The sequence below is a fragment of the Notechis scutatus genome, chromosome 2, assembly GCF_049901735.1.
Source record: "Notechis scutatus isolate UNSWTSFEM ecotype Mainland chromosome 2, rNotScu1.2, whole genome shotgun sequence".
Classification (NCBI taxonomy): Eukaryota; Metazoa; Chordata; class Lepidosauria; order Squamata; family Elapidae; genus Notechis; species Notechis scutatus.
In genome coordinates this window covers 81,865,798-81,893,753 of record NC_142010.1, presented here as the reverse complement: position 1 = coordinate 81,893,753, position 27,956 = coordinate 81,865,798, and the positions used below count along the sequence as shown (strand labels likewise).

Sequence of the window (27,956 nt, the reverse complement as noted above, 5' to 3'; positions counted from 1 at the left end):
CAGTTAAGCTTCAGATCATCATTCACTGATTTTCTTTATTTCAATTAGGATTGAAGAGAAGTATAAACAGTTGATGCTCAGTTTATTAGAAAACTGATGCTAATAGAAGAATATCTCTTCTCTTGACTCCTAAGGGTCAACAAATATCTATCACAACAGAGTTTGAGACTCTTCACAGAAAGTAAATAAAGTGTTGCTGCCTTTTTTTTCTTTAAGAAAAGCCAGAAATGGATGAATTCACCTTGGAAAGAGTGCTTGAGGAACTGGAGACTGTGTGCTATGAGAATATGAACGTTGCCATTGAGACAGAAGAAGGCCTTGGGATAGAGTACGATGAGGATGTGGTTTGTGATGTGTGCCGTTCACCAGAAGGAGAAGATGGCAATGAGATGGTTTTCTGTGACAAATGCAACGTCTGTGTGCATCAGGTAAGTAGCAGTTCTCTCTCTGATTGGGTAGTAAGGACAGTTCCCTCAGATTCATTGATTTATAGAATTGGAAGAATACCTTTACTTAGGAAAGCTGCCCCAGGCCCAGAACAAGGATGTTAAAAGAGCATTCTTACATTCTTACCGCTATGTTCTCAAGACTGAACCGGTTTAACTTCCATTTTTATCTCTGGTAAGTCTAGGGCAGTGGTTCCCAACCTTTTTTTCGCCCCGCACCCCTAAAGAAATTTCACTCGAACTTCGCACCCCCCGGAATAAAATTTCACTCGAACTTCGCACCCCCTGGAATAAAATTTCACTCGAACCTCGCACCCCCTGGAATAAAAATGCCAACATATAGCCAATATCCTATTATTTACCTGGACTTTTCTCGCACCCCCTGGAATATCGTCTCGCACCCCCAGGGGGTGCGAGCACCCCAGGTTGGGAACCCCTGGTCTAGGGCATTTTCAGGTACCTAGAACTACCATATCTGCAAAAATCCTGGCAACAACTACATTGAAGAGGCAGAGTTCTGGACATTTGCCACAGCAGACTCTGTTGTGGGCAACTTTAGGAGTTGCCTAAAGGAAGAACAGGAGACATTCAACAGCAGATGACAATGCTTTTTGCATTTCTTAACCATTCAGTGGTATCTTTGGATGCATATTCATGATATTTTTGTTGTTAATTATGGCCAGTTTACTGCTTGTTGTGATATTAAGGGAATAAGTGTGTCAAATTCAGGAATGTCAATGATGTCCCAGAATTCTTATGTTGGAAACCCAGTAGCACCTGAAATGGAAGACCATAAGACTAGGTTCATTATTTCTCCTTTTTAAATGTCTTCCCCTTCCCCACCTTTTCCCCCCACAAATTGCTGAATCTGGTATCTTTTTAGCTACTCGTTTATGTTTTTTTATTATCATTCAGTACATATATTGCACTAAGCCATAATATGTTTTAACAACTTGTTGCACAAGCTATTATAACATGAAAAGTCAAAATCAATCATTTCATGGTTTTGTGTGATCTGTAAACTTAACCAGAAAATTGAATAACCTTTACTTAACAAAATAGGTCTCTGTTGTGACTATGGAAAACAGCTTTGAAAAATGCTTTGTACTGAATTTGAAAGAAAAAAGTAACAAAAAATATCATTGCTGTTTAGATGGTAAATAAAAAGATTTCTTATGCAGCAGAAAAGTCCAGATCAAAATTCCAAGATTAAGGCAATGGGGTCAATCAGTCGTGGAAATTTAGGGGCAAGAATAATGTGTTGCCCATCTTCTCACTCTCTTTCAACTCTCATTCATTCGTTCAGAAAATTGCCTAATCAGATTTTTTGGGAGGAATAATACTGTTTCAACTACATTATATTAATGGTAGGTGGGAACAGGGACTCATATACACTTATTATTTCTAAATTAATAGGGTCATTTTATTCATAAAGTGGATTGTGGTACTTACTTTATCATACGGTGTATTAATCTTGATATGAACTCATCAGTTTGATGAAAAGAAGGACTAGGGGCAGTGGTGTATTAACCATTAAGCAGACTAAGCACATGCTTAGGGCACCAGGCCCAAAGGGACATCACAAATTTGAGAATATGGCTTCATTTGTTCAGTATGTACAAAGGAGGGGGACACCAAGATTTGTCAGTGCTTAAGGCACCAGTGACTAATCCGCCATTGACTAGGGGTGACACGACAGACAACAGGGTTCCAATATCTCAGGGACTGCCACAAAGAAGACGGAGCCAAGCTATTCTCCAAAGCACCTGAGGGCAGGACAAGAAGCAATGGGTGGAAACTAATGAAGGAGAGAAGCAACCTAGAACTAAAGAGAAATTTCCTGACAGTTAGAACAATTAATCAGTGGAACAACTTGCCTCCGGAAGTTGTAAATGCAACACTGGAAATTTTAAAGAAGAGATTGGGTAACCATTTGTCTGAAGTGGTGTAGGGTTTCCTGCTTAAGCAAGGGGGTTGGACTAGAAGACCTCCCTTCCAATTCTGTTATTCTATTCATCACATAAGCAACGAATCATTGTCCTGATATTTCTTTTTAGGCTTGCTATGGAATCCTGAAAGTTCCCCTTGGAAACTGGCTCTGTCGGACCTGCGCCCTGGGAGTTCAGCCAAAGTGTTTACTCTGCCCAAAGAGAGGGGGAGCCCTGAAACCTACCCGGAGTGGAACAAAATGGGTTCATGTTAGCTGTGCCTTATGGATTCCTGAAGTACGAGACCAAGTGATTTCTGCCTAAACAGAACGAATGGAGTGTGGATGAAATTTATTTGAATTAAGTCATGCTTGATACATCTTCCATAAACAGTTCACACCATTGACTGAAAGTATTTAAGAAAATCTAGCATTTGAATCATTATTATAGTTAAGCAATAACTGGTTATCAGTTCGGACATTCCAAATAAATGTCACCGTAGTATGGGCTATGAGTATCCCCAAAGATTTGTATCCAAGATGTCTTTTATGATACTCATCTTAAGGGAGAATCGATTTCGTTGTTCTTCAAGACAGTGTATGGAAACTGATTATTTGGATGCTTTGTCTTATTCACAGGTTAGCATTGGATGCCCTGAAAAAATGGAACCAATTACAAAAATCTCACATATCCCAGCAAGCAGGTGGGCTCTGTCATGCAGTCTTTGCAAGGACTGTACTGGAACCTGTATTCAAGTAAGTAGTTGATTCTAAGAAAATCCAAGAATCGGATCATTTTCTTTTGTGCTCTGCCCACTTGGAAAAATGATGGCATCGCCTTACAGTTTTGTATAGATGTTGTGCAGGTTTGGATTCACTGGGGAGCAATATAGATAAACAGTCTAAAAAGTCTGTTATTGGTGGCTTTTCAGAAGATTTAAGCAGTGCTGCCGCCTTTATTTAGCATAATAATATCAGTGCACTTGGATTTGTTAACAACGGAATCACTCAACTTAGAATACAGCAAGAAAAACCTATTTAATTGAATCCCTAGATCTGAAACACGTTTTCCCAGACCTGATATGTTGTTCTTTGATTAGTGCTAGAAGAGTTGTTATGGTATCTTCATGCTGCCGGCTACATCTCTGCAGGCAGCTCCCTCTACTAACAGGAGAGTAAGAGAGATTGTTTTCAAGTCTCAGCCTGACTGATAGCTCTTTCTCTACCAGGCAGACAACCTAATAAGATAATTAATTAATCAGGTGGGTTGTTTTTTTTTAAACTGCAACCACAGAACAAGTCTTTGGCAGGATTCTGTAAGTGCCATAGAAATGTCATCTTTGATACCAGGCCTTGCTTTCTTAGACTTAGAATATGTTTCATTAACATTAAAATTATTTCTGTCCTGAAATAAAAACTTGAATGCATTTCTTTAAATCTCCCCAATGTTGATTCAGTTCCGTTTGTGACGGTTCTTGATAGATCTGCTTATTCACCCTGCCAGATGGAGATATTTTGTCACAAAGACAGCTGCTTTCAAAGAACGGAAGGGCAAAGAAAGAAATTGTCTACACTTGGCAGGGGCGGGGGGGGGGCGATATGTTTTCTCCAAGATTTCATCCTCTTAGTTCTGGTTCACATGTTAGTTTTGCAACTGAATGGATTTGCATGAAAAGTTATCTGAAATGGAAAACAAAGTGTTGTTCTTAAACCCACAGTCCACCAGTTTCCATTAAGATTGCCAGCAAGGTTCTTGGTCAGTTCTAATCTGGTAGAAGTTGAATGTTATTGCAAAGAAGAAGAAATATGTGGATGATTCATTTGTTTAAACATTTAAGCAATGACTAAGCACAAATCTGGAATTTAGAAATAAATGAAATTCAATCTGCATACCCTCCCACTCCATTAGGATTGCAAATTCCCTTACATTGTGGTGATACAGCACCTTCTTCTGGAATTGTTTATCCAGATGAATTTCAAAATGCAACTCTACTTTGAGTTTGAGTTGGAATAATCTTTGTTTTCACTGAAACCTTATTGGAGAGAGCTATCAAAATCCTTGAAGCTTAGTAAAAGCTACAAAGCTTAGCACAAAGTAGATATAATTCTGAAAAAATCAACATGAGTGGTTAAAAGAGCAACCATCCAAAAGGGACTGGCTAATTATATTGAGCTGTGCTGGCGCAGTGGTTAGAGTGCAGTACTGCAGCCTACTTCTGCTACCTGCTGGCTGCCTGCAATTTGGCAGTTTGAATCTCACCATGGAAGGTTGATTCAGCCTTTCATCCTTCCAAGATGGGTAAAATGAGGACCCAGATTTTTGGGGGGCAATATGCTGACTCTGTGAACTGCTTAGAGGGGGTTGTAAAGCACTGTGAATTGACATATAAGTCTTAAGTGCTATTGCTAAATAAAAATTGAAGAGAGGTTATGCTAGTAAAATCACAAACATACTATGGCTGAAAGTAAGAAAATAGTCTCCAACTAGCATTTGACGAATATATAGACAAAGTGCCCATAGTAAATGATAGTTAAGAATTATGATATGGAAAAATATTAATGTGTGCATCCCCAGTGACTATCCATTAATATTAAGGAAATAATATGCCGCATGAATGCTCAAGAAGCATCATCTCAGTGCTCCAAGGCGTCAGTGATATGTAACTGTTTGTCAAACATCTTGCAAAGCTATAACTAAATCACCAGCAACCTTAAAGAAGTGCAGCTAGAATCATCTAATGTCATGTGATGATTCATAATTGCTGCAGATCTTCACTGTACTCAGTTCTTGGGAGAAAGTGGGGAGAAATGCATGTTGGTTCTTTGAGTTCTGAATAACTCACAACTTGCATATGAACCAATTTGACCTAGTAGTTAAGGCACCAGGTTAAAAACCAGGAGACCGTGAGTTCAAGTCCCACCTTAACCATGAAAAGCAGATGGATTACTTTGAGCCAGTCACCTTCTCTGAGCCCAACCCGCCCCACAGAGATGTTGTTGTGGGAAAATAGGAGGAGAAAGGCTATGGAGATTCTCAATCATCCAAATCGTGGTTGTCCCAAAGGTGTTTTTCAAAAAGCAACTGAACTTTCTTGTTTGTTTTTTCCTTTGAAAATGTTTCACTTCTCACTCAAGACGCTTCTTCAGTTCTGTCTAGAAACTGTTTTCAAGGGAAAAAACCTCAAGAAAGTCCAGTTGCCTTTTGAAAAGCACCTTTGAGACATAGGAGGAGGAAGATGTGTTGGCTATGTTTGCTGCCTTGAATTGCTTATAAATATAATAAAGGCAATGTAGAAGTAAATACTTCATGACTTGCCAGGTAAAATTATATGGTTTGTAGAGACTTGAATATGATCTGAGATAAATTAGGATCTTGCTAATCTCATGTTGATGGCAGAGGTATCCATTTTCAGTGGCCAGAATTGCATTAACATCATACAATACTCTACTATGGTGATATTTCAGCATATCCTAATGCCTTTTGCTGGAGTTCCTATAAAATAAGATTCTATTGTTAATTTCAGCTCTGTTTGGAGTGAGATTGATGGGTAGCCTGGAGATTACTTGTTTCCTACCTACTCCTCCCTTACTTTCCTCTCCCTGTTTATAAAGTGATGTTCAAACCAGAAGATGCTGCATTGTTCAGTAATAAATCCTGTTGGGAAAAATGTGTAGATATATCCACTACAAGCAGAGAAAGAAGCCACGGCTTTATTTTTCTTTATTTTATGAACCCTTGGCCTTAAGAAAGATTGTAGGGAGAAGAGATGAAAGGCACTTTCTTTACTTTTCTAAGATACCTATGTGCACTTGAGATCTATAGTTTCCCATAAATCAGCATTAATCTTTACCAGGTTTGTAATTCCCTGAATTTTTCCTTTCCCTTTATTGAAAGGGAAGCAAAGCTCTGATTCAACCCAAATGAAATGGAGTGGCTATTGATTTGGAAGCTGTCTGATTCTCTGATTATATCATACCCAACTCTTGATGGGGTTGTGTGTTTCCCCAGAACCAGCAGGATATCCTCCTTGGCTCATGGTCAAAGAGCAAGTGGAAATCATAACCAGGAAGAGTGTTGCATAGCTACACTCCTGATGAACCAGTCGTGGCCTTATGTGGAACAGAATGTAGTGAATGTGAACACTGGATGTCCTTATAATCGCTAAGTTACTGTAACACATTGTACACCGGGGCTGCCCTTAAAGACCATCTGGAATCTCCAAGTACACCAGAAAGTGGCAGCATGCATGCTCAGTGGACAGTCTTGATGATACACCGCTGCTGTGGCAATTTTACTGGTTACCTATAGCTTCCTAAGTGCAATTTAATGTTCTGGTTAAAGACCTATGTGGCTTAGGGCATGAGTATCTTAGAGACTGCCTTTCCCTAGCAGTTTCTAGCCATCCTAGTGAAACAGTTAAAGAGTTCTGTTTCTGTTATTTGTACATTGGGAGATTGTATAGCTGGAATTATCTGGAATTTCCTTGTAAGTGGTTCATAGACTTCCAACTAGGTTGGTTATGAAATCTTTCAATGGGGCGGAAAAAGAATAGCCAAATCAGCTTCAGTACTATAGGATTTGTGATCCTGAATTGCATATATGAATAAACATTTATAGGTTATCAGCCAATGATTGCCATCCTCTTTGACTAGAACATTCAAATAAGAATGTTTTAACACCCTGTGGTTTATCTTATTCCTGTTAGTGTGTGTGTACATTATCATGTAACTTAATTCATTTTCTCTTTCAGTATTTCCTTCCTTGCCCGGATGAAACTAGTAGAATGAAACCCTGTACAGTTTCATTCTACTCGTCTGGGTTTTGGGTCAAAAAGAATGCATCAATAATGCCCTTCATTCTCGCTTTATTAGCATTCTTTGATACCAAAGGTGGAACAGGTATTCTTTGTTGTTCACCCATTAGCCCAGCTTAACTAATTATTTCCTGTGTGCATTTTGGGCAGAGTCCCTGATAAGCACCACTTGCCATCTGTCAAACGAAACCCTGGATGGGTGGCATTCTATTTACTTTATCTCTAAGGTAGCATGGATCATCTTTCCTGTGTAAAAGGTCATTGTGGAGGCTGTTGTTCCAGCAAAAGCCATAAACAATTTAAGAATGATATTAATACTGTTTGTGATGCAAATAGCGAAGGCAAGTAGGGGGATGGGACTGATTCATTTATTGCTGTAACTTGAAAACTGTAGTAGAGCCAAAAAGTTTCTTGTTCAGCTTTCATCTCACTACCTTGCCTGTTGCTTGTGCACGTAGCAACACAAAGGATCTTTCCAATCCCTCATTTTAAAGTACCCCTGGATGTTACTCCCAATATAAACACAATTGCCTCCATTGGTAGCTATGCAATAAAATTACAGCTTTGGCTACTGGACAAGAAAACTCAGTTGGAGCTATTTATAGTTGGCAACTGCCTGCAACCTCAAAATGCAGTAAGAATAAGAAAAATAATGGTGTTGCATCTTTTCAACATATTTTTGATCCTCTGAGTCACATAGGTATGCCTACAATGAACCCCATCATAACTTTGCTTTATGAATCATAACTTGGCTTAAGTCAACTTTGCTTTATGAATCTTTAAAAAAAAATTTTTTTAAAAAAAAATCACCATTTCTCCCATGAGTTGTTCAGAGCATTCAGAAGTGGGAGGTGCTTCAGTCTCTTCTGGAAAGGCTGGGCATAAAACCCCGGGACGCTCCTCCTCCTCCACGGGACACCTCCCCAGCGTCCCCCAGTTTTAGCTCAGCCTTCGTGGTAAGAGGTTGTGCACTCCCTGACCGGAATGGTTTTCTGATTCAGCTAGTCAAAATTCAGGTTTGCTCTTGGGTTAATTTGGCTTGTAAATTTTTCCCCAATTAATTTGGCGATTTCAAGGCTTGTGGCTCTATTAGGTCATCCCCCCGATCAGTTTGAGAGCAGTTCTTTGTGGCTGGCGGAGCCTGCCACTCTGCAGGCAGCCTGAGACGGCTGCTTCAGGCAATTAGCTTATCTAATCCCCCGATTGTCTTATCTGTGCAATCTTGGCGGGGCACTCGCAGCCGCGGCTCACTTCTCCTTGCCGTTTCGACTGACAGCATCGTTTATCTGACAATTTAGAGAGTCAGCAGCAACGGCTCGTTAAACTGCTCAGGCAATTAACATCAGAGATTCTGCCTTCCCGCCATTTTCAACGGCTGGCTTCAAGTTCGCGTCTAAATATCACAGGCACCATTCCCCGCTGGTTTCCCTTCTTGGGGACCTGGGCAAGTGCCTTCCCACTCCACTTCCCTGGCATTATTTCTCTTTTATCTTGCTGGCGTTGGATAAGCAGGCTAGTCCTTAAACAGGATTTTTTTTTCTCTTTTTGCAATTGTTTTTGGATCATTACATTGGAGTGAAGCCGCAAATGCCATTTGGCAGATTCCAAGTACATAAAGCAAAGGCAATGGGCTACTTTGTATAGAAAAAATTATGAAGAAAAAGATGGGGAATAAAACTTCATACGAGCCTGATATTCTCCTTGGGTGATTTTTGAAGTTCAGCAGAGCAGAAAAATGCCTTGGAGGATCATTGAAGCAAAAATGAAACCACAAGATAAATAAAACTATCCACGGAATTGCTCTTCCTTTTCCCTGAAATATCAGCTCTCATACTTAACTTCTCAGTATCCTGGGTGTTAATGTAATCACTCAAAGCCAAAGCTAGCATTTTGGTAATTATAAGATCCTGGTTATATAAGCCATTCAGGGTGCTGCCTACTGTAATAAACCCTTCAAAATAGCTGCTTACTGCAGTTTAACTGGCATTAGCAGCTAGAATAGACTGATTTCATATGGGTTACGGCTTGAATAATTACGTGACACTCTGAGCCATTAAAAAAAAGTGATGAAGAGAGGGAGGCTTGGAAGAAGCAGTATACAGTATATACCTGTTATATTCAAAGGAAATGGTGCCTTAGGTTTTGTTACCTGGGGAAGGGATCTAGCAGAAGACTTCTATAAAACCACTTTAAGCTTTAAAAATATATTGACTTTTTAAATTCTCTTTTCTCAATGCCGTAAGCATTAATACATTTATTTTAAAAGATAGTGGCCCAAAAGAAATTGAAGTCACTTTTTCCATTTTTAAATATTAATTAAAGACATGCATGCATGTGTGTGTATCTTTCATATCAAAGAGAAGAAATGGAGAAAAGTTAGTGTTTCCAGATATATTACAAGTTTGGGGGGGGGGGATCATACATTTTTCCCATAAAATTATACCCTGTTTGCCAACCCAAAATCAAGATACTATAGTTTAAGGATTAAAAGGAATAGTAACAAATAACTACTGGTAGATCTTGACTTACAACTGGTTGTTTAGTGACTGTTCAAAGTTATGATCAGATTTGAAGTTCCAGTGGTTGATCCCCTTTCGTGGACACATGACCTGATTTTGGGTGTTTGGCAACATGGCTGCAGTTAAGGACATCTGCATTGTTTCGCATTTACAATGGTTTTGCCAAAATCCAGCAATGATTTTGCCAAAACTTTCCACTTTTGACAAAATTCCACCCATAGCAAACCATTGCCTCACTTGATGACCACAAAAAAGATTGTAAAATTGATCAGTCATGTGGCTTTACTTCCAGCTGCATTGCAGTCATATGTTGAGGACTTCCTGTATGACAAAAGACCCATCTTCCCAGCTGCCAAGTACATTAGTACTTAAGAAGTACACACAGTGTTATTCCGTTTCCTTCATCAAAATCCCAATAAAAAAGGATGATTCAGTAGGGAGAATAGGAAGAAAAGGCCTTTAAATTTCATTTCTCTGCCATTAATATCTCATACTAATACCCTACATATCAGAACATCTCCAAATTACATTACTTTTATGTACTAATGTTCTTGTGCCCAGACACCCAGTTGCATCATTTCTTATAACAGAAGTTTACTTTTAATGTTGAAATTGTTTGTGTCTTTCTTCATCTATGTGACACATTTTAAGACTTTTCTGATGTTTTCCATTCTTTCTTTTTCTCAGTTCCTCCCCCCACCAAAACATTCTGCCACATGGCTATTATAAGTAGTACACTTTTTCTGAGATTTGTTTATTTCATTTCCCTTTTTGAATCGTTTGAATAAAAGGGTTCTGTTTGGGTAAATCACGTTGCTCCATATAGATAAATAAATTTATATTAGGCCTGTGCATTACTTCAGTTGAGCATTTGAGCAGTGGTGGGATTTAAATTTTTTTACTACCAGTTCTGTGGGCATGGCTTGGTGGGCATGGTGTGGCTTGGTGGGCGTGGCAGGGGATGGATACTGTAAAATCCCCATTCCCTCCGCACTCCTGGGGGAAGGTTACTGCAAAATCCCCATTCCCTCCCCATCCCACGAACCTGCTTTCCAGCTCCGTTCTCCTGTGCAGGGCAACAAAAGAAGACCCAGCCAATCAGCTGGGATTCAGGAGGCAGAGAATAGATGGAGGCAGGACCAGTCAAGAGGTAGTATTTGCCAGTTCTCCGAATTACCGTGTTTCTCACAAAATAAGGCTGGCCTTATTTATTTTTTTGACCCCCCCAAAAAACGGCTAGGCCATCTTTACGGGAGTGACTTAATTCCCCCCTTGCATCCTCGGGCGGGCGGGTGGCGACGGCTTGGATATTGACCTCGGCCTTGGTGGGGCACTTCGTATCGGGAAACCTTCCACCACCGTTGCTTTACCTTCTCTCCGTGCTGCCGTGGTGTTTAGAGCAACACCGCGGCGTTTGGCACAGCCATGTGCGGCCAGCCAGGGCTCCTCCCTGCAACCGGAGCCCGGCGGAGACACTCGGCTTCAGGTGCTCCTGTCACTGCCTTCCCTTTGCCTTCGAAGGCAAAGCCAATTCTTTTAAAAACGACGCCCTACTACCGGTACGACAAAGACTCCCCTGCCCGAGAGGGCAGCCCAACCCCATATGGGGAGGCGAATCTCCTGGGGCCGCAGCGCAAGATCGGCCCATCCCGGGAGAAGCGCCCAGCCGCCATCCCTGCCTATAAAGCATGCTGGGACTTCCTATTGGTGGAGGCCGTATTGTTGGAGAAACACGGTACTTAAATTTTCCACTACCGGTTCTCCAGAACTGGTCAGAACCTGCTGAATACAACCTCTGCCTTTGAGCCTTCAGTCCCTTCCACGTAGCTGCACAAAGCAAACCAGGATTAGTTTGTAGGTTGCATGGAAAGACTGCACACAGAAGCCAATCCAAGTTTCCACCTTGATTCGTTAATGGGAGGCATCCAGGTGGAGCCCCTTGCTTTCACTATTATGATCCCAATAAAGTGACCCTGTTTTCATCCAACCTTAACATGTACTGTTCCCCGATTGACATCTTGTCCAGCATATGGGCTAATTAGTTGAAGCTTTGTAAATGAAATTAATCAAACTGTAACATATAGCACATACATGCTAGTCATTTCTGGCTCTAGGGGGTGGTGCTCATCTCCGTTACAAAGCCAAAGAACCAGTGCTAAAGACGTCTCCGTAGTCATGTGGCTGGCATGACTAAACGCCGAAAGCGCACAGAACGCTGTTACCTTTCCACCAAAGTGGTCCCCATTTTTCTAGTTGCATTTTTACATACTTTCGAACTGCTAGGTTGGCAGAAGCTGGGACAATAACGGGAGCTCACTCAGTTACGCAGCGCTAGGGATTCAAACTGCTGACTTTCTGATCAACAAGCTCAGTGTCTTATCCACTGAGCCACCGCATCCCTGTAACGTATATAGCCTCTGAAAAACTGCTATACTGAGAGTTAAGTGATAGTGAGGAGGGAAATAAAATTGCTTTATCATTATTTGCCAAACTTTTTCTTTGGAAGAATGTATTGTGTGTATTTTTTATCTTTGTGATAGACCATAGAAAATGAATTACAGATACTTAGGAAAATCGTCTTCTTAGTAAGTATGTATCTCCTTAGCAGCACAGTGCACATTTTAAAAGCTGGAGCAGTGTATCACTGTATTTGTTACATCTTGCCCCACAGGGCATGGTTATCCTCCTTTTCTTGGATGAATCTTTCATTATATTTCATACGTTATGTTATCACAGACGGCTATCAAACAATCGGAACATTTAATCTGATCATACTGAAGTATATACAGTGGATCGGTTTAACAAGACAGAAGTTTGTCTACATTGAATTATTTAATTATGTCTCAGCAATTCAAATAGATCCCATGAGAAATACTTATGTGATATAAAAATAATGAGAGCAGCAACGCAGCATATAAACAAGATATTTCTCAATGCTTAAATGGTTGGTGCAAATGCACGTGGGGTATTTCTTCATCACCTCAAGAAAATGCCAGTGTGAAAGCTAATGAGAATACAATACTTTCCATTCCTTTACCCCTTCTTCTGTTGGTAATTCTCTCTTGGGCTTATCTTCTTGCAAAAATGTTACTAGTTGACAATATTTTATGTGCAATGTTCCAAGCAGCTATTCAAGCATTCGTTCGCTTTTCTTTCCCATTCTAGTGTTCCATGCCTTCCTGCATCACAGCCTTCCATGTAACGTGTGCCTTTGAGCACAATTTGGACATGCGGACACTGTTAGCAGAAAACGATGAGGTAAAGTTCAAGTCATTCTGTCTTGAGCATAGCACTGGTGCCACCAAGCCACCAGATGACGTACGGATGGAGGCAGATCAAGGTAAACTAGACATGGAAAAGGTAACACTGAGAAAACAGAAGCTCCAACAGTTGGAAGAGGACTTCTATGATCTTGTGAAACCTTCCGAAGTGGCGGAGAACCTTGATTTGACTGAGTGGCTAGTTGATTTTGTCTATCAGTACTGGAAGATGAAGAGAAAAGCTAATTATAACAAGCCACTACTGATGCCCAAGACAGACGAAGTGGATAATTTGGCTCAGCAAGAGCAGGATGTATTGTACCGACGCTTGAAGCTCTTCACACACCTTAGACAGGATCTTGAAAGGGTGAGTAGAATTATTGGGATTAATAACTCTTGTTTGTATATTCCTGCTTTCCACACTCTGGCACCATCCAAATGTACCAAAAATTACAGCTCCCCAAATTACAATGGAAATGTCCCAATTCATCTGTAGATTACAAGACTTGAGGGAGTTTAGTTTAATCAGTTTTCTCTACAGTTACTCAAACCTGCAGTGGACAGACATAGCAATAGCAGACTTATATACCTCTTTGCAGTGCTTTACAACCACTCTCTAAGCAGTTTACCGAGTCAGTCTATTGCCCCTAGCTGACCAGGGAAGGATGGAAGGCTGAGTCAACCTTGAGCCGGTGAGAATCCAACTGCCAAATTGCAGGCAGGTGGCAATCAGCAGAAGTAGCTTGCAGTACTGCATTCTAACCACTGCGCCACCGCAGTTCATGCATTACCTTATGGTTGTAAATTATTCAATTTCATTATAATCATGGGTTTCATATTTTTGTTTGCTACATTAATGTTGAATATGTCATTACCATCTAGTGAGGAAACGATAAGAACACCAGCTTTTCTTCTCTAGCTGGGCGGAAGTGAAATTATTTGGTGCAAACCAACCATAAATAGTTCAGAAGCATGCAAAATAAAATTATTCCTATTTCATTTTTTTTCTGTGGTTAAATATATATTTTTGCTTTTATTTTCAAGTGTGATTAAAGTGTTAATTATTAGTGCAGCCTAAGATCAACTTCTTATGCATGTTCACTAGCTTGATTAGAAGACAAAATTTATGCCCATTACATCCTCTGGTTCTTTCATTGTATGTATATAAGATATAATTGTAGCAAGACTGTGGCTGTAGGATGAAGGTTGAAGATGGGTGGTTTGGAACCGCCAATCTTTCGGTCTTCAAATCCTTGGATATAATTCCTGCTTCAGTTAGTAGCTTGGTTGTTCCTTTTCCAAACACTTGTCTTCCACAGATCACGTCATCTGTCATCTATCCTCTAATTCCAGTATATGTAAGAGATACTGTAGAAATGCAATATTTTGTGCCTTTTTTGTGATTAAAAATCAAAATGCAAAAATTGAAATAATTTCTATAGTGCCACTTCTTGACTATATAGTATATAAGTGTGGCAACTAAAGAATTCAGCACTTCCTCCCCCAACTGCTCCCCCTCCGGTTGAAAAATCAATCTTACAGGGGATAAACAGGAGAACATTAGAAAAATAATAAAATGTACTTTTTAAAATTGTAATATATATACGTTCATTATAGAAGAACATAATTACAAAAAGTTGCCCCCAAAGACATACTAGAGCAGCTTGCAGGTTGTGAAGAAAAAAGATCCAAAAGTAAACGCAATGTTCCAGATACAGCATTGCTACAATTGAAGGAACTTCCACTGAAGATCTCTGAAAAGAGACTGGAAAGATTTCAAATTATTATTACAGATCACAAGAAAAAACTATATTCCTTGAATACAGGCTGAAGTAAAACCGAAAGTAGCCCCACAATACCACAGCTTAGACTTGGTGCAAATAAATCCTAACACAAATTCCTGACTACACATGTTAGCAATGTCTACAGTCCTGAATCAGACTTCCTGCTTCAGACTTCCTTTCAGCCATTCTTTGGTTCACACAATCACTGTCTACTGTAAGCCCAAGAAAAAATGCAGCACTACTAGCTTTGGCATGCATGCCCACATTACTTCCAAACCACTTTTTCAGCTTCAAATTCAAAGCACTGTGCACCTCCCTACTGAGATGATACGATGGGATAAAGTACCAAATGAATACAACACAATATGATACAATATGTTATAATGTAATATAGTAGTTCTCGACCTGTGGTTTGCAGACCTTGGGGAGGGGCCACAGTGTTGTCATAAGGGGTCCGTGAAGGCTTGAAGAAATGTGATTTAAACCTTAAGATAAACCTTGGTGGTCCATGGCTACAAAAGGTATTTAAAGGGAGTCCATGGTGAAAAAAGGTTGAGAACCATTGATGTAATACATTTCTAAAGCACAGTTATTTCTGGAATGAAGGCTCTTCTAAATACTGTAAAGCTATTCTCTGCTGCTTTTCTTATTTGGTGATTAATTCTCAGAGTAGAGATGAGTTTATAAATAGGACCAGGAAATATGTTAACACTGTCTTTTTGAAAGGATAGTTGATATTAGTGGAGACACACAGTAACCAATTACCATGGGAAATTGGCTTCTCTCCTCCCCCCCCCCTCCCCCCCCCCAATTCCCCTGCTGTGTATAGTGGGAAGGTTGATGCCTACATGGAGTTTTCTTAAAATCTTGCTTTTCAAAGTGCCATGCTATAAATACTACGAATTCTTACAAATTGCATTTTTTATTAGCTATGCACATCTGAAATTAAAAAAATAAATGGTATAACTAGTCACGTAGCTGAGGAGATGGGGACAGAACTGGCAGTATGTTATCAGCACAAGAGCTGAAAAAGCAAAAAAGGAAGATTTCTGAAAACAAAGTACAAACAAGCTAAAAAAGGAAATCTGAGATAGGAAGCAAGAGGAAGATAATAAAGTGTGAGAATAAATATATAAATATTTCAGGTGCATGCAGCTGCCCATAATTGGGACAAGTTGAAAGATAAAGCTATGGTTGATGTGCTCCAAGTACAGTGAGATGAAGAGTCTGAGCACAAATAAAAACAATGTTTTCATTATTTATTTTTATTCTATTGCTTAACATTATGAGTTTGTTTATATGTAATGAACAGCTTGTCTTTTTATAGAAAGCAGCGCTCTGCAGCAAATATTTGTGTGGGCATGGAGTCCGCATGCAACGTCCGCATGCAACGTCCATGACACTTTGCAAGTCCCATTTTTATAAAAACCCATTGTTTCCATGATCCAAAATAAATAGGAATGGCCATCGGAAATGGCTGTTTATAGTTAGAGAAAAAAGAATATTTTTAAGAAAACAAGAGTTATAAAATTGCATTGGTCTCAACTGTTCTTCTAATTTGTGATTTTATGAGTACTTCTGCAACAGCTGTTGATCCTTTCCTGTTAACGCAACCCTTCCTACAGTCACAGATTATTATGGTCAGCTTAGATTTGAAAGCAATAAACTTTCCATTAAAACAAATCATCTATATGCATGCAAGCAAGCTTTGGTGTGGATTTATTGGATTTATCCTTGGTAGTTTCTTGATTAGAAATTGACAGGGCAGGCTATCATATATGAGTAGGGGAGCTAAACCCACATTCACTCATACACTGAAGATGCTATCTAATTGGGTAATGAAATATCTGCAAGCAAACCACCAAGCTCAAACCACCAAGGATTCTGCCATTGTTTGTTCTGAAAAGCTATTTAAACCTCATAACCAGAGAAATGTAAAAGAATATCTCAAAATACAAATTGCATATTATACTTAACATATTGGATTTTTTTTAAAAGTCCCAAAATCTTGTAGATCTTGTACATATACACAATAACAGCAGTATCTTTCATTTAATCAATGTTGCTAGATGGATATGTAGCCTAAATCATTAGGCTTGACAGGAAAGACTCAGTTCATTTAACAGTCATGATACAGCCTCGCCCAACTCTGAGGATCTGACTTCTCTGCCAGAGTTCTTTTCTACTGTCCTATTTAGATTTTCCCAATAAGTATTCTCTGAGTAAATTGAACTGTCACTCCCAGCATCTTCAGTCAACTTGACTATTTGGAGGAAACCAAACTGAAAAGATTGATTTCCAATGTGGCACTAAAATAACATTTTCTGTGTATTGAAATAGGACAGTATAAAACCAAATAATGCCATGAATAATAATTACCACTGTAGTGATGTATTGGAGTGTATTGATAATATGACAGCTGACTTATGGGCTGAAATTAGATGAACATTTTGCAAATCAGCCTTCCAAGGCTCAAATGCAAACTGTCCTCACTGACCTCTGTTTCTGCTTTAATGCTATCCATATTCCAAAAGCACCTTTATTCTCTGTTGATTCTCATCAAGTATTTCATCTGCCTCACAGAATCTTCCCTGTACGATTCTTCTAACTGCTTTTAACACTGTTTTACATTTCACTTCCTGCAGTATTTTCATCATCAATTTTCAATGATAGGAGTCTTTGTTCCGTTTAGAAGTTGTTTTCTGGTATTGTAACAAGATGCATCTGGAAGCTCCTAATAGATAATTGCATAGATTTTATTTTCTTCAGTTCAATCATGTCCAATTCTCAGAGGCTGCAGAATAAATCCCTGTAGTTTATTTGGCTTGGTTTTTCAGAAGTGGTTTATCAAAGCCTCTATCCTAGGGCTGTGAGAAACTGACCAGGCCAAAGTCACCCAGCTGGCTTTGTGCCTAAGGACTAGAATTCACAATTTCCTGGTATCTATCCTAATGCCTTAACCACTGTACTATACTGGATTTCTATCTGCAATTATAGATAACTGCAATTATGAAATGTCAGAAGCTTGCAAAATTTAAATATGGCTTGAGATTTTCCAATAAATGCCCTGATATTGCCAATATTATTCTCTTCACAGCCACCATCTCAGCATTTTAATTTGATGGCTAGAATCCCCTTGCTCTATTCCCAGTTAACTCACCACAACTGCCTCTTAATATAAGTAGATACATGTTATTTTATTTCTATTCGACCTTTCATAAAAGAACTTCAAAGCAGGATAGATTGCATTTTCTTCCATTTTTCCTCACAGCTGCAATCCTTTGAATTAGATTGGACTCAGAATGAATGACTTTGATTTGAAGACATCCAGTGAATGCCCACGTCTGAAGATGGGCTAAAAGTTGAATCTACCCAATGCCAGCCCATTACCTTAACCAGTCTACTGTTGGCCTCGAATATACAATATTCTCTGGAATCTTGGCTCTCAATATCTTGCCATCTTCAGCAGTTCAAAGAGACACAGTTCCCACAAGTAGAGTAAAATGTTTCCATTTTAGCATCGAAGGCATCATGAACTTTAACTTTTAAGGATAATAAGAAATCATTCTGTCCCAAGGCAACCCAAAAGCTCCCAAGGTCTCCCAAAATAATAAGTAATAGAGCATGAAGCTTGAAATTGTCTTTTTATCCTCATAATTCCCCAATTAGATAGAAAATATTAAAGATACTGGTTTTTTAAAAAATTATTTGAACAATCTTACTGTCATATTTAAGGCTTGTTGAAATGAGTAGCTCACTTCTACCATAATTGGCAATCAGAGACTCAATATCTGAGTGTCTTTAATTTAATTTAATTTATTTTAATTCATGTGGAAGAGCCTCTTTGGTCTAGTGATTTAAATCCAGGACTAGAAAAATCTGTGTTCTAGTCCTGCCTTAGGTACAAAACCCAGCAGGATAACCTTGAACCAAGCTTTTTTTGTCACCCTGAGGAAGAAGGCAATGGCAAATCCCTTCTGAAAATGTTGCCTACAGGGATTTGTTAATGTAACTCCCAGAAGTTATGTCTAGCTTGAAGCACATCTTAAGTAGAAATGTGGAGTTGAATCATTTGAAACAGTTCTACAGTGGAAGCCAACCTAAAAGTTATGTGTTGGCAAAACATTGAAGTGAATTCAGTTTTCTCATTTTCTGTACTAAACACAAGACAAATACTTTGTCAGTAGAAAAATCCAATTAAAGCTGCTATGAATTATACCTATAACTGCTTAGATTAGAAAATTATAAATAAAACATCAAGTACATCCTAATAAAACAATTTGTTTTGATCACTAAATGTATGAAATTCATATTACTAATCTAATAAAATCTTTTTACACATGAACGGACATCTTTCTTGTAGTTGACAAAAGCAAACCATTCAGTTTTGGAAACTTCATTCCCTTTAAAATGTAACTGCCCATATTTGTTTGGCTAATGAGAATGCATTAAGCCTATAATAGTCATATCTTCCATTCCCTTTTGATTGGTTTTATTTGTAAACTGACATCCTTTGTATTAATTTGCATAATATGTTTTACAAGGGAGTATGTTTAAACAAAGCCAAAACCAAGTTAACAAGCAGGACCATTTAACAAACATCCTTTGTCTTGTTTCTTTAATCCTATTATCCCTTACACTTTTAAAAAATATACCTTCCAGACATAGCCATCCAAATGTCTCACTGCATCCAGAGACAATTAGAAAGAAAAATTGAATACAGTGTTCTCGTATCTTAATGACAAACGTTCTATTGTTGTTTGCCTAGTGGTTATTTACAGTTCAGATCCTGGAAGTTCACTGTCTATGTAAAATATCATTCACATTAATTCATTAGGAAAGATGAATCCCAATAATTGGGTATTATATTACCTTTCTTTTAGCATTTCTGGTGAGCTTTCCAGAAAAGCCTAGGAACCCAGAAGTTCTGTTATTACTTTGCAATGAAGAAAGAGGGATTCATATTGATGATAGAGGTATTATCAACAAAATAATTTGTAAATTATTTTTTTTAAAAAAAGGTGACTAAACCTATCGTCATCATAGGTCATAAAGTAGTGAGAACAGTTATGAAAATATATTAACGTGTCAATATAAATTACTCTCATATTAATTTAACTTTCTTTTCCCCCCTATTTAAAAATTATAAATATAATACAACATGAGCTTTAAAAGTAAAGAGAACTTATTAAAATTACGTTAAGGTGTTAAGTTGTTCAGGGGGCAGCATAAAACACCTGGAATTGGGCTTCTACCAATTCCTAACTCCATTAATCTCAGCCTGTCATACTTCACTTACATTGAAGTTATAATTCCCATAATATCCCTCTACCATAACCAGTGGGAGAAATTGTAGGTTAACATATTTGGAAGATACCAGATTGAGAAATATTGCACTTCTTGATTGCTTTATCATAATGCAACATTGATCATACTTCCTGTCTTTGCAAACAAATGCATATGTAGCAGTCTGTGGGCAATTGTGAGAGTTTTCTGTGGGTTGAGCTAATATTAGAAGTTAAAAAAAAAAAAGTGTCTCCTCTCCCTTCCTATAAAGGCTTGTTGTACTAAGCCTTCATGTGATATGCTTGTTTGGAGGTTGACATGCATAACTGTTAACTTCCTCAAGGGCAGAACAGTTCAATAAACAAAACAAAGAGAGTATTTTACTATTTTTTTTTATTTTACTAATAAAATGCACATTCACTTTGTTCCCTTCCTTGAAATGGCTTACCCAATGCAGCTTGCAACATATAAAAAAACATAAAACCAATCATAAAATGTATTTATAGCACTTGAAAGAATGCAGCATTAAATTGGCATAAATACTTTTGAATGTTATTTATAACTGTATGAATAAAACTTCATTTTAATAACAGGCTTCCAATATCATTTCAGATTATGACTCTAGTGGCATTTGCAGATGGAATTTTATTGCTCAATAGAAGCAAAATTCAGCCTGTTAATATAGGAATGAACCAATGAGATCAAAAGATGATGCAGCCTATGTAGATGTCTGCTAAGGCTTTCTTTTTTCTTCACACCATCTTTCTGTCAGCAGGTGACAGCAGGACTTAAAACCATCCATTGAAGCTAGCTTGGATTCATAGTATTACTGCATTTGAAGAAGCAAATGGTAGAAATCAAGAGCTCTTCAACTGAAGAACTGATCTTGAGTGTTGGGGTCAGAGGTTATGCTCTCGGGCTCCTGTAGTGGCCTCCGCATGATAATATGTCAGGAAGTAATTTGACACTTGAACAGCTCTTGTTGGTCTTTTGATCTGTGTCTAGCTTTGCTCTCTCCAGAATGGCTGTGCTGTCAATAAAAGATAGCTAACCAATTTTTTACTGCTTGACATTCCCACTGCATACAGTATTTATGCTGAATGGAGCTTTTCTCTGGGAGAAATTTATTGCAACTGGGTCATTGGTCAATGGCAAAACAACAGCTCTCCTGAAGGAATCATGGCAGAAGTGACCTTTCGATGACTGGGGTTTATTTCAATAGAGTGGTTGTTGGTTGTATACCTGCCTAGTAGGAAAAAAAATTGCATGAAACAAAGATCCCTTTATTGGTTGGAACAATCCAGCTATGTATGAAAAGCAAATATTAAGGGTCAAGCCATTACCCTGAAAGATAGCTTAGTATGCAGGAAGCTATGATGTCTGGACAAAATAAAATTAGGAGAAATTCAAATTGGAAATATGGAATGTAGTAGAGGGTGCTTAAAATAATTTAATAGTCTTTTTCAAAAATCCATGGACAGTAAAGTATTTGGGGGTCCAACTCACAAGTGAGCTACGGGACATAAAAAGGCAAAAATTATTTTATGGCACAGTCCCATAGACCTTTATTCAGAAATTAGTCCAGCTATGTTCAGTGTGATTTAATTCCCAATAAGCAAACGTAAGATTGCAAGCTCATTTTCTAAATGTAATTAAAGGAAATTGTTTAGTTGTAGGAATGATAACCTCTTCTTCACAGCCAAGAAGACAACAATAAAAATAATTTGTCCAATAATTTGTAAACAAGTGTGCTGACTACTCTGAGCTGTATGTCAGAATAATGTATTCTTTGGATAGTTAAGGGTCACAAGTCCAGATTTTTCATTATGCTTTATTAAATAAACAATATTGTGGTTAAAATTTTAAATTAAATCCAGGTGGAAAATACTAACTTACTGCACCCATGTTCAATTACAATATCTCTGCGTGATATAGTATTCTCATTTTCTTAATGAAGAAAAATGGAATAAATAGAAAAAGAAATGATTTCATGGAATTGCTTATACCTCATTCATCTCATATTTCTGTGGGGTTGCAGCTTGCTTGGAAGGGTTCAGGTGTGTGCAAAAGTTCCCCTCAGAAAGCAATCTAGTATTTATGGAGATAGCTCTTCAAGAATGATACTATCAGCAGGATTTGGAGAAGGAGAGGCTGCTTCTCAAATGTTAAAGTCTATGCATGGAAATAACATGTGAATAGAGCTATATGGATGGCATTTGCTGTAAATATAAATTTCAAAAAACCAAAGGAACCAAGGAATCTGTCCCCAGAGAATTAACACTGAATTGGATTAAAATACTCACTGTTATCTCAATAAATTGTAGAAATAGGTTGCAAATAACAGAATGAAAGTCAACAGAAACAAGTACATAGTTTGCCTTTTGAGAAACAACATGAAAATACACAGGAATGGGTGTGTCATGAAGAATATCCGGTTTGATGACAGTGCATAAGAAGATAATCTTGGAATGGTAGTTGATTGCAAAGTAAATATGAGTCTGTAGTATGATGTGATTGCAAGGAAAACAAATGCACATTTAGGCTGCATCAACAAGATTTATTGTTTTCAGTTCAGAGACAGTAATTGCTCAGCTACATTCTGATTTTGTTAGACTTCAGCTTGAATCTAGTTCTGAGCATCACGCTGTAAGTAGGATTCAGAGAAATTAAGCAGATTCAGAAAAGATCAACGAAGATGATCAGAGAACTAAAATGCCCTATGAAGAAGTTGCTGAATATGTTGGGCCTTGAGAAAAAACTGTGGGGTGATTGAGATATGATAGAACATTTTAAATACATGGCAAGATGCGAACTTATTGTCTGTTATTTCAGAGTTAATTTAGAAGGCAGATTCTAACTGCATGTTAGTAAGTACATCCTAACCGTTTAGAACCTGTTAAGATTTCATAGTTGGATGTGTTCAAGCAATGGCCCTTAATATATGAGATGCTTTACATGACTTTCATTCAAATTTTATATGTAAAAGAACCTTATTTCTAAACTTTACTTTCTATATAGCTCTTTACTGTCTAGTTCATTTTAAGTTTCAAGAAAATCTGTTTAACTTCGGAGAACAATTATTTCCTTCAGTGGAGTATTGTAGTGCCTGGAAAAAGAAAGCCAACAAATCTCTATTAGCACAACTCTTAAGTAATATTATTTTATTTTTTTACTTTAATAAATAATAAGGTGGAATATTTATTTTCTATATCAGAAATGATAACTAGTTCAATTCTAGTTTTTCAAATATTTTATAAGCCTGTTTATACTTTCTATAAGATAATCAAAAATATTACCTGCAGATGTCATTTATAGTATATTTTAGATACTTCTGCATTTGTTAACATGCTATGTTAATCTTTGGCTAATGTTCTGGGTTCACTTAGCTAGATTGGCAGGCCTGGGAATCTATACTAAGACCAAAATGTGATTATTGCTGTTTAATGTATCCAGATTATAACCTGTAACTATATCTGTATTTTGGGACATTCATAAATCAAGCATAGATTTCACAGATGACTGCAATTTTCAACAGCTCAAGGATAGCGTTGAACTTTGGCCAACAAGTTGAGTAGCTAGAGTTACTTCATTTAATACAATATTCTTGTATTAATACATTTTATTCAGTCCCAAAGGTATTTTTCCAAAAGGCAACTGAACTTTGTTTTTCCTTGAAGACATTTTGTTTCTCATTCAAGAAGCTTCTTCAATCTTCAAGGAAAAACAAAGTCCAGTTGCCTTTTGAAAAAGCACCTTTTGGGACAACCATGGCCTGGATGACTAAGAGTCTCTATAAGACATGTACCTGATTCAGATAGATTGCAATTAAATTAGGTACAGAGCTTTTTATTTTTCAAATAATTTATTATTAAAGTAAAAACTCTTACTCTCCTTTGCAGGTTAGGAATCTTTGTTATATGGTAACAAAACGAGAGAAAATGAAGCACTCCATTTGTAAACTCCAGGAACAGATTTTCCATCTCCAGATGAAACTTATTGAGAAAGATCTTTATGCAGGTAACTTTTCCTATTGAGACCTAGAAAATCTGTATTATAAATTATGCTATGGCATTTTCTTTTATTTACTGTATTTTTAAAGAGATTAGTAAAAGTATTTTTAGAAAGCTGAAAGAAGTTGGGTTATTTGACATTTGAAAGTTTTGATGCATTTATTTTGCTTTGAGCAATGTGTGTAATTAAAGCAATGGCTTATGTTTTCAAACAGTGGAAAATTTTCCCAATACTTAATTCCTACCTTCAAAAAAATGGATTCTAGGAAGGGCTTCGGCGACAGACAGGAATCCGCGATTGTGCGCGGTTTCTGACTGGGCTTGCCGCTGGAGCACCCCGAGCCCGCTGGTTTCGGGGCTAAGCCACCCCGTAGAGGTGGTGAAGAAGGGGAAGACTGCCAGCAGGGTTGAGGAGAGCCGCATCTCTTCTCAGCTGGTCAAACTCCCTTTCCCGAAGGCGGCAGGAGCGGTGGTCAGAAATGGCCACCAAGAAGTACTCAACCGGAAAAGAATGTGCAGGAGGAAGATAAGAAGTGAAAGTTTTGGCTGACTGGGTTAAGTTGAAAAAGCAATAACTAAGCTACCCTGGAATTTAAATTTTACAAGAAATAACATCGCTCCCAAAGAAGAGTCGGAAGCAGCGAAAGAAAGTGAAAAGGGAAAGGTTTGGCTTTTTTTCCCCTTCTCTCTCCTTCCTTATATTGACAATTAAGAATAAGAAATTGGAAAAATCCGCTTTGGCATTAATAGGCAATTAAGCTGAAAATATAACTAAATGCCAAAGGGACAATAAAGATTTCTGGACATTAAAACCTTTTTCTTCTATAAGCAGGAAGGGAGAGAAAAAGAATAAGGGCAGGATCTGGAAGAGGGAGGAGACTGCCTGGAATTAAAAAGAATCTAAAGTAAAATTTCAATAAGACTTCTAAAAGATACATTTTAACTGAAACTTTGCAACTAAATAGTAACCCCAGGAAGAGAAAGTGGGAAAAAAAGAAAGAGCAAAAAGAAACAGTTTGTGTGTATTTGGATTACTTGGTGACTTTTGGATTTTGGACTTGAGAGATTACTGCAATTGATTGTTTGATGTAATATTGTCTACATAGATTACCCAAAATTGTTCCTTTAATTAATTCAATCAACGTACTATTTTAACAAACCTACCATGCCAAAAAGAAAATCCTACGTCAAACAACAACCTAAAGAGAAGATAATCCCCACCAATGAACCACAAGACTCCTGCACATGCCTTAAATGCTACAAAAATCTAAAGGTTAATGAAAACTCCATCAAATGTTCTCTGTGTAAAAAATACGCTCATCATGACTGCTTGGGATTACCTGAGCAAATGATTCAATACCTAGAATCATCCAATGAGTTTCCATATTTCTGCAAATCATGCAGACCCAAACTGGATCTGTCTGAAAGAGTTGATACCATCGAAACCATTGAAACATCCCCTACCATCGAAACCATTGAAACATCCCTTAACACCATAGTAGCATCCCTAGACACCGTAAAAGAAAGAATATCCAACCTTGAAAAAAAAGACACAACGCAAAAACCTGAACACTCAATAGCTACAAACCACATCTCTCCCCAACAACCACAATCCGATCCAAAACCCAATCCACAAATAAACACAACCCAGACAAATATTGATATCCCAATCCTCATCAGAGAAGCCGTTGAGCGTGAACGGAAACGTCCAAACGCCATCTTATTTGGTCTAGAGGACATCAGTGTCAATGATGACATCACAACTGTCCGAAACATCATCAGAGATTATCAAGCATCAACCATCTCCGCTGATGAAATACTTGACATTTCCCGCATTGACCGAGAGCTCAAAAATAGAGACGGCTCTGTGGCCCCACGCTTGTGCAGGGTCATTTGCAAAAATGAATCAAGCAAATGTAAATTCATTTATACCATAAACTCACTCGCCAAAACCAACACCAACCATAAGAACCTTCGTTGCCGCCCTGACCTAACCATACAGCAACGTGCCCGCTCCCGTGCACTCCGCATTGAACTCAAAAACCGTCTAGACAATGGAGAGAAGGACCTGTACATTGACTACCATGCTGACTGTATCAAAAGTAAGCCACGCAACCCAATACTCAGCTTCTACCCTCAACCACAACCCTACCTCAACCGATCCACCATCACCCAAGACTAGGCACGCACGCCCCCAACTACCTCAATTCCATCTACTGCCGGCCTTAAATGCAAACTACTCAATGCAAGAAGCCTCGTGAATAAAATACCTGAATTTCTCATCCTCCTAAATATGGCTAACTTCGACATTATATTTGTCTGTGAAACATGGCTCAATGCATCTCTCCCGACTCCATTACCACAGTAAGAGACTATCATGTTTACCGATCAGATCGTGAAAATCGTCGAGGAGGTGGTGTTGCTATATTCTATAAAAAATCCTTACATCTAAAAAATATCCAAGTTACCCAGGAGCTTGCTCTTCCTGAGACCATCATCTGTGAACTATCCTTAAATATCACAATTCGATTCTTACTATGTTACAGAGCACCTGATTATGACATCGAACATGTAAACAAGCTAAATACATTACTAACATGGGCTGCATCCTGCCCATACCCTTTTATCTTTCTTGGTGATTTCAATCTACCTCATATTGATTGGACCCTAAATGATTGTACAACTGAAATCATACACACAACCTTCTACAATGCTATTACAAATCTGGGACTGGAACAACTAGTAACCAACAACACTAGACTAAACAACTGCCTCGATCTCATCTTCTGCAATAGTTTGAATTTAATTTACGGAATACAAACTAAAGAACCCTTTTCCAGTAGTGACCACAATATGATTGACTTTTGTCTCAACATACGCCCACACAAAAATCACCACAATGATGTAATCCCCAATTGTAACTTCAAAAAAGGCAACTATGATCTTATAGACAACGATCTCTCATCCCTGGATTGGCAATCTCTATTCACTGGTTGCAATACTGTTGAAGACCGTTACAACATATTTTTACTTGAAGTCAAAAGAGTCATCAAACTATATGTACCAACAACAACTCCCAAAACAAAACAAAAAAGCAGATTACCCATATCAATAAGGAAACTTCAATCCAAAAAGAGATCACTCTGGAGGAAAAACAAAACTGGTCACGTTGCCAATTTCAAAAACCGATACAAAAATTTATGCCACCAGATAAAGACCGAATGCATCAATTATCACATTAAACAAGAGGAAAACCTTCTAAGCACCAATTCCACCCGTGCTTTTTACAATTTTGTAAACAACAAACTAAAAGACTCAAGGTCCATCCTCCCTTGTTAGGACCTGATGGTAAAGACTGCAACGACGACACCATTAAAGCCAACATCTTTAACACATTCTTCGGCTCAGTATTTGTAAACAGCAATGGATCATGCCCAGTATTTCCTAGCCGTACCACAGATAACAACAATGATCTAATACATATCGATTTCACAGAAGACAATGTTGAAAAATCACTACGCAATCTAAAACCATCTCTATCTATTGGACCGGATGGAATATGTGCCTACTTCTTAAGAAAGCTATCCACTGCAATAGCCAAACCTCTAAGCATAATCTTTGAAAAAATCTTTCAGGACCAGCTCCTTGCCTAACCTATGGTCACAAGCCACAGTCATCCCCATCTTCAAAAAGGGAGACCCAAGCCTAGTTGAAAATTACAGGCCAATCTCCTTATGCTGCGTCACCTGTAAAGTCATGGAATCAATTATTAACCAATCCATCATCCTCCACTTAGAGACAAATAACCTACTCTCCAATAAACAATTTGATTTCAGAAAAAAACTATCCTGTAATCTACAACTCTTACACTGCAAAAACATATGGACAACACAACTCGACCAGGGCAAAG

At 38.2% G+C, this 27,956-nt stretch overlaps 1 protein-coding gene across 2 annotated transcripts in view; it reads left to right on the top strand.

Moving 5' to 3' along the window:
• JADE2 (jade family PHD finger 2) overlaps window positions 1-27,956 on the top strand; it is a 222,717-nt gene that overhangs the window by 170,961 nt on the left and 23,800 nt on the right. For both annotated transcript variants that reach the window (XM_026687218.2, XM_026687209.2), the window contains exons 6-10: window positions 217-428; window positions 2,504-2,671; window positions 3,013-3,129; window positions 12,872-13,333; window positions 23,936-24,053. In XM_026687218.2, the coding sequence (XP_026543003.1) occupies window positions 217-428; window positions 2,504-2,671; window positions 3,013-3,129; window positions 12,872-13,333; window positions 23,936-24,053 (1,077 nt within the window). The remainder of the gene's footprint in view (window positions 1-216; window positions 429-2,503; window positions 2,672-3,012; window positions 3,130-12,871; window positions 13,334-23,935; window positions 24,054-27,956) is intronic.